General features: G+C 46.4%; 1 protein-coding gene across 1 annotated transcript; it reads left to right on the forward strand.

Annotated features, from left to right (window-relative positions):
- The first annotated feature begins 601 nt into the window (after window positions 1-601).
- SKA1 (spindle and kinetochore associated complex subunit 1) lies at window positions 602-14,073 on the forward strand. The gene is made up of 7 exons (XM_004702986.2): window positions 602-672; window positions 1,423-1,518; window positions 3,207-3,331; window positions 5,056-5,153; window positions 7,746-7,883; window positions 13,070-13,239; window positions 13,925-14,073. Exons 2-7 carry the CDS (start codon window positions 1,431-1,433, stop codon window positions 14,071-14,073), a joined length of 768 nt encoding a protein of 255 aa, XP_004703043.1. The 5' UTR covers window positions 602-672; window positions 1,423-1,430.
- The last annotated feature ends 7 nt before the right edge of the window (window positions 14,074-14,080 follow it).

Raw genomic sequence — 14,080 nt, forward strand, 5'->3', positions numbered from 1 at the left:
TAAGTCCCTTCCTACAACCCCTCTTCCAGCGCGCTGGCTTTGATCGCGACCCTGGCACAGCTTTCCCTTCCTGGCTCCCTTTACCCTTTGGCAAGGGTGGGGATTGTTATGTGTAGTAAGGAGCCCCGGTTGGAGCAGTTGCCTGAGCGCTAATCGCCAGCTTGGCGGTTCAAACCCACCATTCGCTCCCGGGGAGAAAGAAGAGGCTGTCTGCTCCATAACGGTTTCCAGTCTGGGCCGCTGTAGGTCAGAAGAGTCGATGCCGACTCATCGCGACCCTGCAGGACCGAGCGACCCTGTGGGTTCCAAAATTGTAACTCTTTCTCCCGAGGTGTTAATATAGTAGTTTTCTCTTTTTTTCGTTCTTCTCAGCCCTGGGTCCCGGCTGGGTGGCAGTCAGAGTTGGCGATTGACGGAAAGTCCTTGCCACGCAGCAGGTAGGAGCGACATGACCGCGCTGCTGTCTTTAAATTTACCCATCGCCCACCGCGCCCATTCAGCTGTTGCCATGACAACGCGAAACGGCGCGCAGTCGCAGAACTGACCTATCGCGAGGACGGAGATCTGCGCCTGCGCGGCGCCAGTTCGAGGCGGGCTGTTCAAATTTTCCCTCTGAGTTCCGTCTTGGGACTTCCGGTAGCCAGTGGACATCAGTGCCCGGATCAGCGCGAGGTCGGGGTTTGGTGTTGGGGTGTTCTGAACCCTAAGGCTGGGACGGTGGGGCAGGGGTTCACATTTGTCCGGCGTCTTTAAGCTGCTGTGGATGCTTTGGGGGCTCCTTCTGGCCTGTCCTCGTAGTTAATAGTAATTCGTACCCCTCTCCTACCCGACCCCAAACTTCCACGCTGCAGTCCCCCACAACCTAGGAGAAATGCTTTCTGGGTTTGTTTCTTAGGACTTGCATGTTTTTTGTGGGTTTTTTTCCTATTAAAATCCGTGTGTTAAAAAAGACATCAGTGCCAATGTTTATGCAAAAAAGAAGAGGCTGTCTGCTCCCGTATAGTGCATTTGCCCCCTGAATTCCTTAAGGACATGACCCAGAGTCACCTCCTGTATTCTGGTGGTGTAGTGCAGCTCAGCGAGAGAAAGACGGTTTTCCACGCCCATAAGCAGTTACAGTCTCGGGGCTGCTCGGAGTCAGCATTGACTCGGCGGCCGTGAGAGGTTCACGATTCTGGTGTGGGATCCATTACCTACAGAGGGCTGTACGACAAGTCAGTATTGTAGGTTGGTTAGAAACGGAAATTTGTAATGGAAAGAAACTGCTTTGAGTTGTTCATGAATACTCTCCTTTCCAGGGAATTTGCCTAAATCTATCATTTTGGGATTTTGAAAGTGAACAGAAATTTGCCTGGCTTTTATTTTTTTTCTCCTTCCCTCTTCTATAGAATATGCTTACTTATTTGATATTTTTAAAAGCAGCTTAAAGAATGGACTCCTCCGATCTGGAACAATTATGCACTTACATTAACGAAAAGATTGGCAATATTAAACACACGCTGTCATTAAGAAATTGTGGTAAGTAAAACGAGAGTCCACTGATTTTTAAAAAAAATGCATTTTAATTTGTTGTTCCGCTTTGCATGATATCTCAATGCCTGGTTAAATGGTTGTCTTTTAGGAAGGGAACTTTGACTAGTAATTTTTAAAACCTTTTAGTATCAATTTTCTGAATATTGCAAAGGTAAGTTATACTAGGCTGAAAGCGGTGTGACTTAGATTACTGCAACCCAGACAACTGCCATTTTGACAAGAGGGAGAATAATTTGGTTCTATTATCTGTTTACTAGGAACCCTGCTGGCTTAGTGGGTCGGAATTGTGCTGTGGTATACAAGGTCAGCATTTTGAAACCTCCCGCCAATTAGTCTGAAACTTACAGGGGCAGTTCTAGCCTGTCCTATTCAGTTGCTAGGAGTTGGCTTCTACTCGATGATAGTTGTGCGGTTTATTTTTGGTTTGTTTAATTATTTAATAATAATTTTAAAAGATACAAACCAGTAGCCATTGAGTTCATTCTCATTCATGGCAACCCCATGTATTTTAGAGGAAACTACTCTAGCATTTCCAATGACTGGTTTTCAGAAAGACCCTCACCAAGCCTTTCTCCCCAGGTGCCTCTGGGTGGAGGCAAACTACTAGCCCTGGTTAGCAGCTAAGGGTGCTGAATGTTCGCACTAGGAGGTGGAGTTTGGCTATGAGTGGTTTACATCTTATTTTATAAGAGGTTTGCCAGGCATGCCAAGGTTATCGTTGACCAATGATTTGTATTATTTTCTTTGCTCAGGGGCCTTGAATAGTTTGAATAGTGTAAGTATGAAACACCCCCACCCCCCCACAACCCAAGTGAGGACAAACATATATTACAGATTCCCAGGGGGACACATAATGTGCCCTCTCTGGCCAGTGGTTGGAATTAAGTGGTGTACGTACACACACACACACACACACACACACACACACACACACACGCATGCACGCAGCGCGCGCGCCTGGCCTGTGGTTCTCCCTTCAGGTGAAGCAGCCCTCATGAAAGCTCAACTGAGCTTGTTAAGACTCAACTGCCAAGGGCTCAAGTAGAAGGAAAATGTTTTGGAAATGTTTATGGCAGCATATGTACCAGTGTGCTCGATACAATTGATGGATGGATTGTTGTAAGAGCTGTAAGAGCCCCAGGAAAGTGATCTATTTAAATAATAATATCCAAAGTGGGGTGGGGGGGGAACACTCAACTGCCATTGGTCTGATTCTGCCTCTAGTGACTGTATAACAGAAACCCCCGTGGGTTTCCAAGACTAAATCTTTGCAGGGGCTGAAAGCCTCATTTTGCTTCTGAAGAGTGGCTGCTGGGTCACACCCTTGAACTTGTGGTTACCAATCCAGCTCTTCACCCACTACCCCCCCCTCCCCCCCAGGACTCCTAGCTAAGCCGGTAGAAAGCTGTTTATTTAATCTAGCATTTCTAGGCATTTTCTTAAAGAGTGGAGGATTTGTCAGACTCAGGGTCTGTGGTACTTGCCACCCCCTCCTCTTCTGTACTCCTTAGACATGGGGTCTGGAGATTACCCTAGGTGAGACAAATCTAGGTGCAATAGCCCCTTTCCCCGTAGTCTGTAAAGTAAAGCTTCCTGTTTCAGGAGTTCAAATGGGTGTCTCTGTGTTAATGCTTCGCTGTGTAATCTGATCATTTTATCTGTGCTCATAATAGGCCACAAACCTGCCTTAAAGACTATCTTAAATAAAATTGGAGATGAGATCATTGTCGTAAACGAAATTTTGAATAAATTGGAATCGGAAATCGAATATCAAGAACAGACCAACAATTCACTCAAGGTAATGTATTTCTTATTCAGAAACGAAGTCAAAAGGGCAATACCTGTAAATGCTTGAATCGCCAGGTTATGCCGTTCTTAGATGGCGAGTATGTGAGAACCCGGGGGCTGCAGCACCGTTCATGCTTCGTTTCTCCAGGGCAAGGAGCTTGCTACCTCCACAGGTGTTGTTCTTCAGGAGGGTAGCCCAAGCAGGGGAGCGTTACCGAGCCGCATTTTCTAAAGCTCTTCGATTCCGTTGAAGTGGAAGCTGTGCTGGTGAGAGACGTGCATTCCCCTGGGTGCCCCTAGTACTCTCTGCCACCCTGAGAAAGTACGCTCCCTCCGTGGGCCTCAGGGTGCCCTTGTGAAAAGGCACAGATCATGCTGAGCAGAGACGCTGGGTAGGGTTTCTGTCTCTGCAGGAGCAGGGAGTGTCTTCGTTCTCTGGGGGTTTCAATGGCTGACCTTGCACTTAGCAGCCCTGCACACCGCCCATGACACCACGGCCACCGGGCTCTTTGGAATGATTTCTCAAGTCCCTTCCTTTCTGCATTTCTCTGTTTCAATACATTTTGATACAATGACTCTTGAAAAAAAAAATCTTGATCCGTACTCCGTGTGTATTTTGTTCTAAATTGTTCACAAGGTTTCTCATTGACTTCAGCTAATACAAGTGCAGCTTCCTGGTGCCAATGTATCTGTGCCATAATTACCCCATGCTGTTGTTAGAGCCATGGAGGTGTTTGATGAGATCGGACCATAAATAGAGCCTCTCTCATCCCTTTCAACCTTAAACTCCTGAAGCTCTGCGAAGACGGTCATTCTAAGAATAGATGTGAGGGAGTTTATCCCCTGTGGGGAGAGACGAGGCTTTCTGCTACCGTAAAGACTCACAGTCTCAGGAACCCAGGGGGCAGTTGCCCTCTGTCCTGTCGGGTCGCTGTGAGTTGGAGTGGGCTCGATGGCAGTGGGTTGAGTTGTACGCTTATCCTGCTGTCAGTCACCACCGTCAGTCTACCTGTGTGTCGTGCTGGGGTGCCTTGCATGTCATTAAGATGTTGGAAGCTATGTCACTGGTATTTAGAATACCAGCAGGGTCATTCAAAGGCCAAAAAAAAAAGGTTCTAATGAAGTAGGAGTCGTTGTTGAGCTGGACTATGTGCGAGTCGGCACCCGGTGCTCAGCAGCCAGGCGTGCACTCTGCTGCTGCGCCGGCCACACTACAGACGTTTGCTCGTTGCCACAAGCCGTCTACCAGAAGGAGCATCCAAAGGCGCTCATCTGTTTTTCAGTTGCCTCCCAAGCTAAATGCTTTCGGGGAGGCCTCAGCTTCAACCCTGCCAGCTGGCACACGGTGATAGCAATTCTCTGAGCGAAATCAAGTAGCCAAGGAAAGCTCTCCATCCAAAAGCAGCGGCAGCAATCACAGGAGCCCTTATTTTCATGCTGCTCCTCCCCATTCTGCATTTGGTGCATTTGTAGCTCAGCTGTCGGGTGACTGCTAGCCACAAGGCCCGAGGTTCAAACCCACCCCCTGCTTCTTGGGAGAAAGATAATCTGCCTCTGTGAAGGTGTGTCGCATCAGAAACCCTCTGTGGTCAGAAGCCACTCGGCAGCGGCAGGGGAGTTCTGGCTTTGTGGCCAAGGCGTGTCATCTCTCACACATGTTCTTCGTAAGGTGGTGCAACAGCCCGGGCAGGACAGAGGCCTCTTGAAGAGCACCTGTTTCGTTTCTTAACTTAGGAACTCTGTGAGTCTCTTGAAGAGGATTACAGAGACGTGCAACATCTCAAAGAAAACGTCCCTGCCCATTTGCCTCAGGTCCCAGCGCCTCAGAGCTGGTGAGTACACTTGCAGCCATTCTTGCCGCTGGATGTGCAAACACCCGCCCGCACCTCTAGGCTTCTTGCTTTTTCATGCATCTGCAGCTTTTATCAGCAATGATTCCGTTTCTGTCACACGCACTGGGAACAGTACTTCCTCCCCTCTTCACCAGACCCCTATCCCGCTGCCCATGGGGACAATGCCACCCCACACTGTCGAGGTGGAGTCTCCTTTTGATTTCTTTCCTTCGCATTTTTCGCCCCTCTGGCCCTCCCCTGGCACGCTCTTTATTCTGGGCTTGGCATTCCATTGCGATGACCACAGACCTCACAGCCGCTCTGCCACCAAGTGGCTTATTACGGAATGGGGTGCAACTCAGGCTAAAACTCAGCCACCAGCCCTAGAAGCCTGTGAGTAAAGTCTGCCTGCCTTCTTCAGTGGAGGGAAGCCCTCAGCTCCGCTCGGCAGCCAGGTAGCCCTCATCCCTGCTGACACCCCTCTTTCTGTGTAAAAGCCCTTGACCACGATTACAACTCTTAGGAGATTCCTTGCCTCCTCCTTCTCCGCTTCTTCGTTCTGCTGTCGTTTGCTTTTTCTTGCTGCATCTCTTCTTTCGGTTTGCAGACCTCTGTGCTTAACTGTACAAACTCCTTGTCCGTTTCAAGGCATGGCATGCCTCCCAGGGCCATAAACTGACCAATCTCTTAGAAAGCCACTGATAACTTATTTGCACACTAAGAGGGACTGGGCTGTCACTTGCCTCATTGACAAAGTCTGTGGACCAATCCCTGCCAGGCCCATACCAAGCTCAGGGTAGGCTGCACCCCAGCACCAAGGAGAGAGCATCAAAACCAAGTTGTTCACAGCTTACCCAGGAAATGGCAACCGACCTGGACAAAAGTAGCAAACCCTCTGGGCTAGGAAACTACCCCACAGTGATAACTTCTCAGGGTTTAGTCGGGACAGGAATCTCTCAGATGGTTTTCCAAAGAGACCAGGCCAAAGGCCACATCAAGGAGGGACTCATGTCAGCACAGTACTCAACTACTAGCTGTAAGGTTGGTGGCTCTAACCCACCCCGAGGTACCTCAGAAGACAGGCCTGTGTCCAGAATCTCACAGCCTTGACCACGGACAACCCAGTCTAGGAATCCTGCACCGCACGCATGGCCTGGTCGTGAGTTGGAATGGACACAGTATTAACTAGCAGCAGCAGCAGCTCCGCGGGACAGTTTTACCACCTGTATGTAAACCCAGGGGTTGCCCTGAGTTGCAGTCGACCCGACAGCATCAGGTTTGGTGTTTCCATAACCAACCTCCGGTTTCCCTTTGAAAGGATGACCGGCAAGCACCAGCCTTTCTGTGTAAGGTGGGAGCCCTGGTCTCAATGCTGGGTCCTGTCCCCCGGAGAAGATGATGCAGCAGGGTCCTTGGGCACGGTCTGGCTTCTACACACCCGGGCATTCCCCTGCCGGAGTAGATACTATACACGAGAGGACTAGGAAGCAGGTCAGCATAGGATGCGATCATTTTCAAGGGCTCCAAAGTGTGGACCGGGCTTGGCCATCCAGCAGGAATGGTGCCCGGGGAACAGGAGGAACTTTCTTCTATGTTCCCTATTCCTTAGCTTTCAGGTTGGAGTGCTTGTCTTCAACTGACACATACAGCAAGACCTGAAGGGGAAGTGCAGAACTTTCTGTGGTCCAGACATGCACAAGCAGGAGTGAGCCAGGCTCACCGTGGGGGCTGGCTCCTCCTGCGGGGTTCAGATTAGGATGCCGGCACTGTAGCACTGGGCAGCTTTCATTATCACGACAACTGCTCAGCCACACTGCCCTTGCTCAGCCACACTGCCCTCGCCCGGCCTGGGTGTCCTCTGTGGCTGGTGCTGCCCTCTCAGCCTCTCAGGTCTTTGTCTTCCTGGGCATTCCCTTCCCTTGCGCCTGCGTTGCATCCACTCTTTCTTCTGCCCCATGTCCTTTCTTGGAACCATAATGCTAGTTGGCTTGACGTGTTACTGACAACAGGCTCCGTTCCTCCGTGGCCGTTAAGCAGCCTGGAAGCTATAGTTCTGCCTAGACAGGCGTTGCTAGTGGGGCAGGCACTGTTAGTGGGGTTCTCATAGGCTCCAAAAGTTTTGCAGGACAGAATCCATGCTCCTCACTGGCATCTAACGTGAGTGTGATTGGAAGGGACTGGCACTGCCAGCCAACAGGATAAGTTGGGAGACAGAGGCTTAGGATGATTGATGTTTCCCTGTCCAGAAACTGGGAAGTCAGGAACCGAAGCTGTTGGGGGCGTTTAGAAGATTTCATTCCACTCACACACACTGACTCTGGAGCTGGTGGTACTTGACGAAGGTGGCTGACGTCATCTGGTTTCTACCACTGACGCCAGAACTATATTACTAAAGACCTAGGGATGAAAATTTTCAACATTTTTGTCACTATTTAGATCTTCATGAACCATAGGGACAAGAAAGGCAGTTAGCTACAAAATTGCTGCCGCAGGATGAACTGTGTTTAATTTGGATGGTTTTCACTTGGGAAAACTTTTCAGACTGGCTGAATTCCAGCCAGGATGGACTTGTTTGCATCTCTGTTTCTATAGTGACAAAGGGTCAGAGCTGAACCCGAAAGAATCAGTCAAGGATATGGAACCGGCCCCTCTAAGCAAGCCCCCCAGAGGACAAAGAAACATCAAGGAAATTTCATTTATCACTTCTGACGAGTTCAACGGTATTCCTGCGTAAGTATTTAGGACCCGTTTTCGGTTTCCAGTCTAACTTCTGAGTAGCTCAATGGTATTCCTGTGTGAGGATTTAGGACGCATTTTAAGACTTAACTCTTGTGTCTACAACAGTCGCTGCACGACTGTCTCCGTCCTAGAGTTTCTTATTCCGAATGTAATGTGCTGTGTCCAAATCTTGATCTTTTCCAAACTGGTTTATATCATACTATGAAAACGAGGGAAGTCTTTCCTTGAAGACGCTGTAAATCATGTCTCGTATTTAATGATAAAAACTACCTTTATAGAGAGATCTGCTATTGACTCTCAGGGCCCTGTGCCTTTTCATGGTACCTTCAGAGTCAGTCTGTTGACATCCACAACCTACTAAGATTTCAGTGGGGTTCTGTGGAACCGCTGTGCATCCTGTTAGGACGAACTGACATCTTGAAAATAACGAGTCTTCTAGGAATATAGATGTCTGTTTATTTAGAGCTTTGGTTTACTTCATGTTAATTTTACAGTCTCTGTATAGGTTAGGTACCTATTTTGTTAGATTTATACCCATTTCTTTTTTGGTGCTAATATAAATGGTGTGCTTTTAATTTAAAACTTGAATTGTCCATTGTTGGAAAAGAGGAAAGCACAAATCAATCTTATATCCTATAGCTTTGCTGTAATTGTTTATTTTTTCCAGGCTTCTCTGGTTATTTTAAAGAATTTTCTATTTAAAAAACCCACAACTCTATTTCTCCTTCTCAATCTGTTTACCTTTTATTTCCTTTCCTTATCTTACTGCATTAGCTAGTACTCTTAGTATGATGTTGACTAGCAGTGGTATCCCTTGCTCCTGATCTTGGGAGGAAAGCATCTTATGTCTCACCTTTAAGTTTGATGTTAGCTGTATATGGTGTGTTTTGTTTATTTGTTTTGTAGACATACTTTGTCAAGTTGAGGAAATTCTTCTCCAGTCTTAGTTTTCTGAGAGTCTTTATCATGAATGGGAATCAGATTTTGTCAAATGCTTTTTCTGCATATGTTGATAGAATCGATGATTTTTCCTTCTTTAGTCTGTTCATGTGATTGATGATATGGATTGATTTTCTCGAATGATGAACTGGCCATCCATCACTGGAATACATTCTACTTGGTGGTGGTATATGTTTCACACATTGCTGGATTTAACTTACTAGTATTTTGTGAGGCTTTTTGTAGCTCTATGCATGAGAGATACTGGTTTGTAGTTTTCCTTTCTCATGGCCTTTCTCAGATTTCTCATAGGCTTTCTCAATGCCAGCCTTATAGAATGAGTTAGGAAGTCTTCCTTCTGCTTCTGTTTTCTAAAAGAACTCCCCCAGAGGTACCTTCCCAAAACAGGCCTGAAGATGTTTCACGAGAGGTCACAACCTTGAAAACTCATGGAGCAGTTCTGCCCTGTACACCTGGCTTGTGGCCGTGAGTTCGAATCCACCTGATGGCCAGCAACAGCAACCATCTTTTAATATCCATGAGCTCTCTAGTGATAGCCTCTCTTTCACTTGTGATAAGAATAATCTGTGCCTCCAGTTATCTTAATTTCTGATACAATACATACATATGTATAAAACACATTTTCCAAGTCAGTGTTTCAGGTGTACATTCACCGATATCCGTTAAATTAATGAGGCATGTAACTGTCACTGATTCTCATCATCAAATTTCCCATCACCATGAACAGAAACACGCTGTTTCCCAAGCAATGGCCCCACTCACTCCCACCCCGTCGCTGTGCATTTGCCATTCCACGGGAGTGAGATCAGACATTTGTCCTTCTGCAATTGCCTTGTTTCACTCATGTTTTCAAGGTTCATCCACGCTGAAGCATAGATCAGTACTTCACTCTTCTGCACTAAATAGCAGCCCACTGTAGGAGCCACATTTTGTGTATCCACCCCTCCATCGATTGACCCACAGGCTGTTTCCGCCCTTTGGCTGCTCGTGGCCAACGGTGCAGCAGTATCGCATCACTGCTTTTACGTCTTTTTAGTCTAGCGGGGAGCTTCAAACACAGGATAAAAAGCCCATTCTCTTTTCCACCCAGTCTTCTGAAGCCTCTTCATATACCTCGTCGGAGAATTGCGTGGCCCTGGCAGTTCTGGGTGTAATTTTTTGAGGAACTGCCAGCCTGTTTTCGGTAGTGGCTGCGCCATTTTGCTTTCTCACCTGCACTATTCGATGAGGGTCACCCACACATCTTGGAAAGTTGTATTTTCGTTTTCCCTTACATGAAAGTATTTCTGAATGGCTTGGAGGACTGTGACGAATCTCCAAATATTTTGAGATTTTTCTCTTCATTTTTCTGTGATTGCTTTTCTAGTTTTATTCCATTGTGACCTCCAAGCGTAGTTTGTATGACTTATATTCTTGATGAATTTTGATGGATGGCCCAGAATGTGGTCATTTTTGGTGAATGATCCATGTGTGCTTGAGAAGAATGGATGAAGTAATCTATAAATGCCAATTAAATCCAGTTGATGGATGTGATGGTCAGTTCAACTATATCCTTACTGATGTTCTGCCTGCTGCACCTGAAGCCTCCAACTATAATGGCGGATTTGTCTATTTCTTCTTGCAGTTCCCTCCTCAGTTTTTCCTCATTTTGTCGTTAGGTGCATATACATTAAGGGTAGCTATATCTTCTTGAAAGGTTGGCCCTTATAATTTCAGCAGTAAAGTACTTGGCTGCTATCTAGAAAGCCTGACATTTGAACCTATGAACTGCACTGTGGGAGAAAGATGTGGCAGCCTGCTTCTGTAAAGAGTTATAGTCCTCCCCTGTCATACAGGGCTGCTATGAGTCAGAATGGATCCGATGACAGTGGGGGTGCATGTATGAGTGGAAAATTGAGCCCATCTCTTAAGGAGGAGATGGTGTGAAGCCCAGCCTCACATCCGGAGGGTTCTAAGAGGCAGAACCTTCAATGACGGGAAGAAATTAAGAGACAGACAAAAGTTTAAGGGTGCTCACCACCGCCATGTCTTCAGGAGCCAAGTCCGTGTGGAGAGAGAGATTATATTTCCAACAACAGCTTATATAAGCTCGGGCGTGCAAGCCTCCCTCATTACAAGTAACCACACACGTAACAAAGCGGGCTGTACCCTAACCCTAAAGGTCCCTGAGTTCATTGGAGGAGTAACCCAACACCAGTGCCGGGGGCAGGTAAGGGGGAGGAGCTGACTTCAGAGCCTAGAGAGCAATAGCCCACCTGCCTCTATAGTTGGAGCTTTGGGCTAGTTGGCAATCAGCCTAGTGCTTGTAAGAGGTAACCTGAAGGTAGCACTATTATAGGAGGACATAGTGGGGAACAATATTAGTTATGAGAATATGATTGGGGCTTGATCTCCAACTCACAAATGTGAACGCATCCCTCTGCCCCAGCATCCTAGCCTGCCAGGCTTCTTAAAATATGGGAGTAAAGGGGGAGGCTGGGGGAAAAAGAAGAGCTGATACCAAGGGCTCAAATAGAAAAGAAATGTTTAGGAAATAATGTACAAATATACTTGATACTATTGATGAATAGATTGTTATAATAGCTGTAAGAACCCCCAGGTACAAGTGAACAAGTGATCTAAAATTGATGGCGAAGAGGTTGTAGAATGCCTGGTGGGGTTTGGTCAAGTGCAATGTAGCTGAGAGCTGAAAGAAGGTCAAAAATAATAGTGGGACAGGAGGAAAGTAAAAGGAGATAGAGGAAAGAGCTAGGAGGCAAAGACATTTTTAGAGGTATAAATTCAGGCACATACATATGTAAACAGATTTATATATAAACATAGGGATATAAGTCTATGTACATATATTTATATGTTAAGTGTTAAGGTAGCAGATGGACACTGGGCCTCTACTTAAGTCCTCCCTCAACACAAGAACATTTTGTTCTAATAACCTCACCTTCCTGCCACAATCATTGAAGACAAAACGGGTTCATAAGCTAATGTGGTGAAGAAAGCTGATGGTGCACAGCTATTAAAAGACAGAGCGCCTGAAGTTAAACAAGCTGCTACCCAGCTGTGAAGCAACAAAGCCCACATAGAAGAAGCACACCAGCCTGTGTGATCACAAAGTGTTGACAGGATCAGGTATCAGGCATCAGAAGACCCCAAACAAACAATCATATCGATGCGAACAAGGGGGACCGGAGTGGGGTCTCAAAACTCATCTGTAGACAGTTGTACATCCCCTCACAGAAGGGTCACAAGGAAGGGATGAGCCAGCACTGATGAAACATACGACATTCCTCTAATTCTTGAATGATTTCTCCCCCACCACTCTCATGACCCCACTTGTACTTTACAAATCTGGCTAGACCAGAGTATGTACACTGGTACAGATAAGAGCTCTCTAAACATGGAATCCAGGACCGATAAAATCCTCAGGAACAGTAAGGGAGTAGTGATACCATGAGGGTAGGGGGGAGATGGGGGCAGAAAGGAGGAACTGATCATAATGATCGATGTGTAACCCCACCTCACCCCCAAGGGTGACGAACAACAGAAACATGGGTGAAGAGAGTCAGCATATGGTGTAAGATATGAAGATAAAAATAACATAATTTATCAAGGGTTCATGAGGGAGGTGGGGGAGGAAGGGAAAAAAATGAGGTGATACCAAGGGCTGAAGTAGAAAGAAAATGTTTTTTTAAAGGATAATTGCAGCATATGTACAAATGTGCTTGACACAATGGATGTCTGAATTGTTATAAGCTGTAAGAGCACCCAATAAAATGATTTATTAGAAATAATAATAATTTTAAAAAGTAAAGCATTCATCCACCTCTACCATCTTCCCAGTCCTCTGCTCCCCTCAAGGTGGGCTGACCCCAGGGCTGCAGCAGTTGTGAGGATGGCTCAAAACTGGGGGTCAGTGTTGGTTCTGTCACGCATAGGGTTGCTGTGACCCAGAACTGATTGAGCAGCACCTGACAATAACCGCTGATGACTGTACACAGGCGTAGTTAGACAAGATAAGCCCTGAGGTGTTCCAGTTTCTTTGCTCAGTTGTCTATGTCTCAGGTCCGTTTGGAATTGATGTGAATGTATCGTCATAAAGGGTACTTTCTGTGTCTAGCTTTACTAACATACAAAATCGTTGTCTTTCAGAGGAAATGACTTTGTTTGATGATTCTTTAAAAAGAAAAAAAAACTAATAGTATACTCCCCCCCCACCCCAGGTACATGAAGTCCCGCTTAACTTATTGTCAAATTAATGATGTTATTAAAGAAATCAACAAGGCAGTAGCTAGTAAATATCAGATTGTTCATCAGCCCAAGAAGTCCATGAATTCTGCGACCAGAAACCTCTACCACAGGTTTATTGAAGAGGAAACCAAGGATACCAAAGGTACAGTCAACTGTCTCTTGGCCAACTGCATCACGAGAAGCAGAGCTAATCCTGGAAACTTATAGAGAGGCAGTTTTCATTTGAAACGGGTTTGCCTTCTAGGGCACATTTGGCAGCATCTACAGACATTTGTGGTGGTTACAACCTACGTAGGGGATGCTATTAGCGTGTAGTGGGGAGAGTTCAGGACTGCTGCTGAAACGTTCTACAATACACAAGACAGCCACCTCCACCCTGAGAAAGGATGCTCAGACCTCAAAATGCTAGTCATGCTGTGGCTGAGAAATCCTTGCAGATTCTGCTGTGGAACTGCGCCCGGTTTACTGTGAATTAGAATAGTCACGACAGTGGGTTGGATTTATATAACACTCACTGTGCACCAGATACGACACTAAGAGCTTTGGGCCTCGTATATTACGAGGTAGGTACAGTAATTAGGAGCTCTGGTGGTGTAGTTGGTTATGCACTGGACTGCTAACCTTAAGGTCAGCAGTTCGAAATCACCAGCTGCTCCATGGGAAAAAGATGGTGTTTTCTACTCCCGTAAAGAGTTGCAGTTTTTATTTTAGTAAGAACACCAGAGTTTGCTTTTGGTTAATGCCAAGGGTGTTCACAGTTGAATGCATTAACAACGCATCGTAAAGGTTGGCCTTGTACAAATTAGCACTAATACCTTTATTTCTAGGTCATTATTTTATCGTGGAAGCTGACATCAAGGAGTTCACAGCTTTGAAAGTTGACAAGAGGTTTCACGTGATGTTGAATATTTTACGGCACTGCAAGCGGCTCTCCGAGGTCCGAGGGGGAAGACTCACCCGTTACGTTATAACCTGACGCCTGG

Source organism: Echinops telfairi, unplaced genomic scaffold (assembly GCF_000313985.2).
Source record: "Echinops telfairi isolate 266 unplaced genomic scaffold, ASM31398v2 ScPeMD7_7400;HRSCAF=8409, whole genome shotgun sequence".
Lineage (NCBI taxonomy): Eukaryota > Metazoa > Chordata > Mammalia > Afrosoricida > Tenrecidae > Echinops > Echinops telfairi.

What these genes read in the sequence shown, in the direction of transcription:
- SKA1 (XM_004702986.2), top strand. Translation starts at nt 1,431, where the DNA reads ATGGACTCCTCCGATCTGGAACAATTATGCACTTACATTAACGAAAAG. An exon ending in GCTGTCATTAAGAAATTGTG is followed by an intron (nt 1,519 to 3,206) that starts GTAAGTAAAACG and finishes TGCTCATAATAG; the next exon opens with GCCACAAACCTGCCTTAAAG. An exon ending in GTCCCAGCGCCTCAGAGCTG is followed by an intron (nt 5,154 to 7,745) that starts GTGAGTACACTT and finishes CTGTTTCTATAG; the next exon opens with TGACAAAGGGTCAGAGCTGA.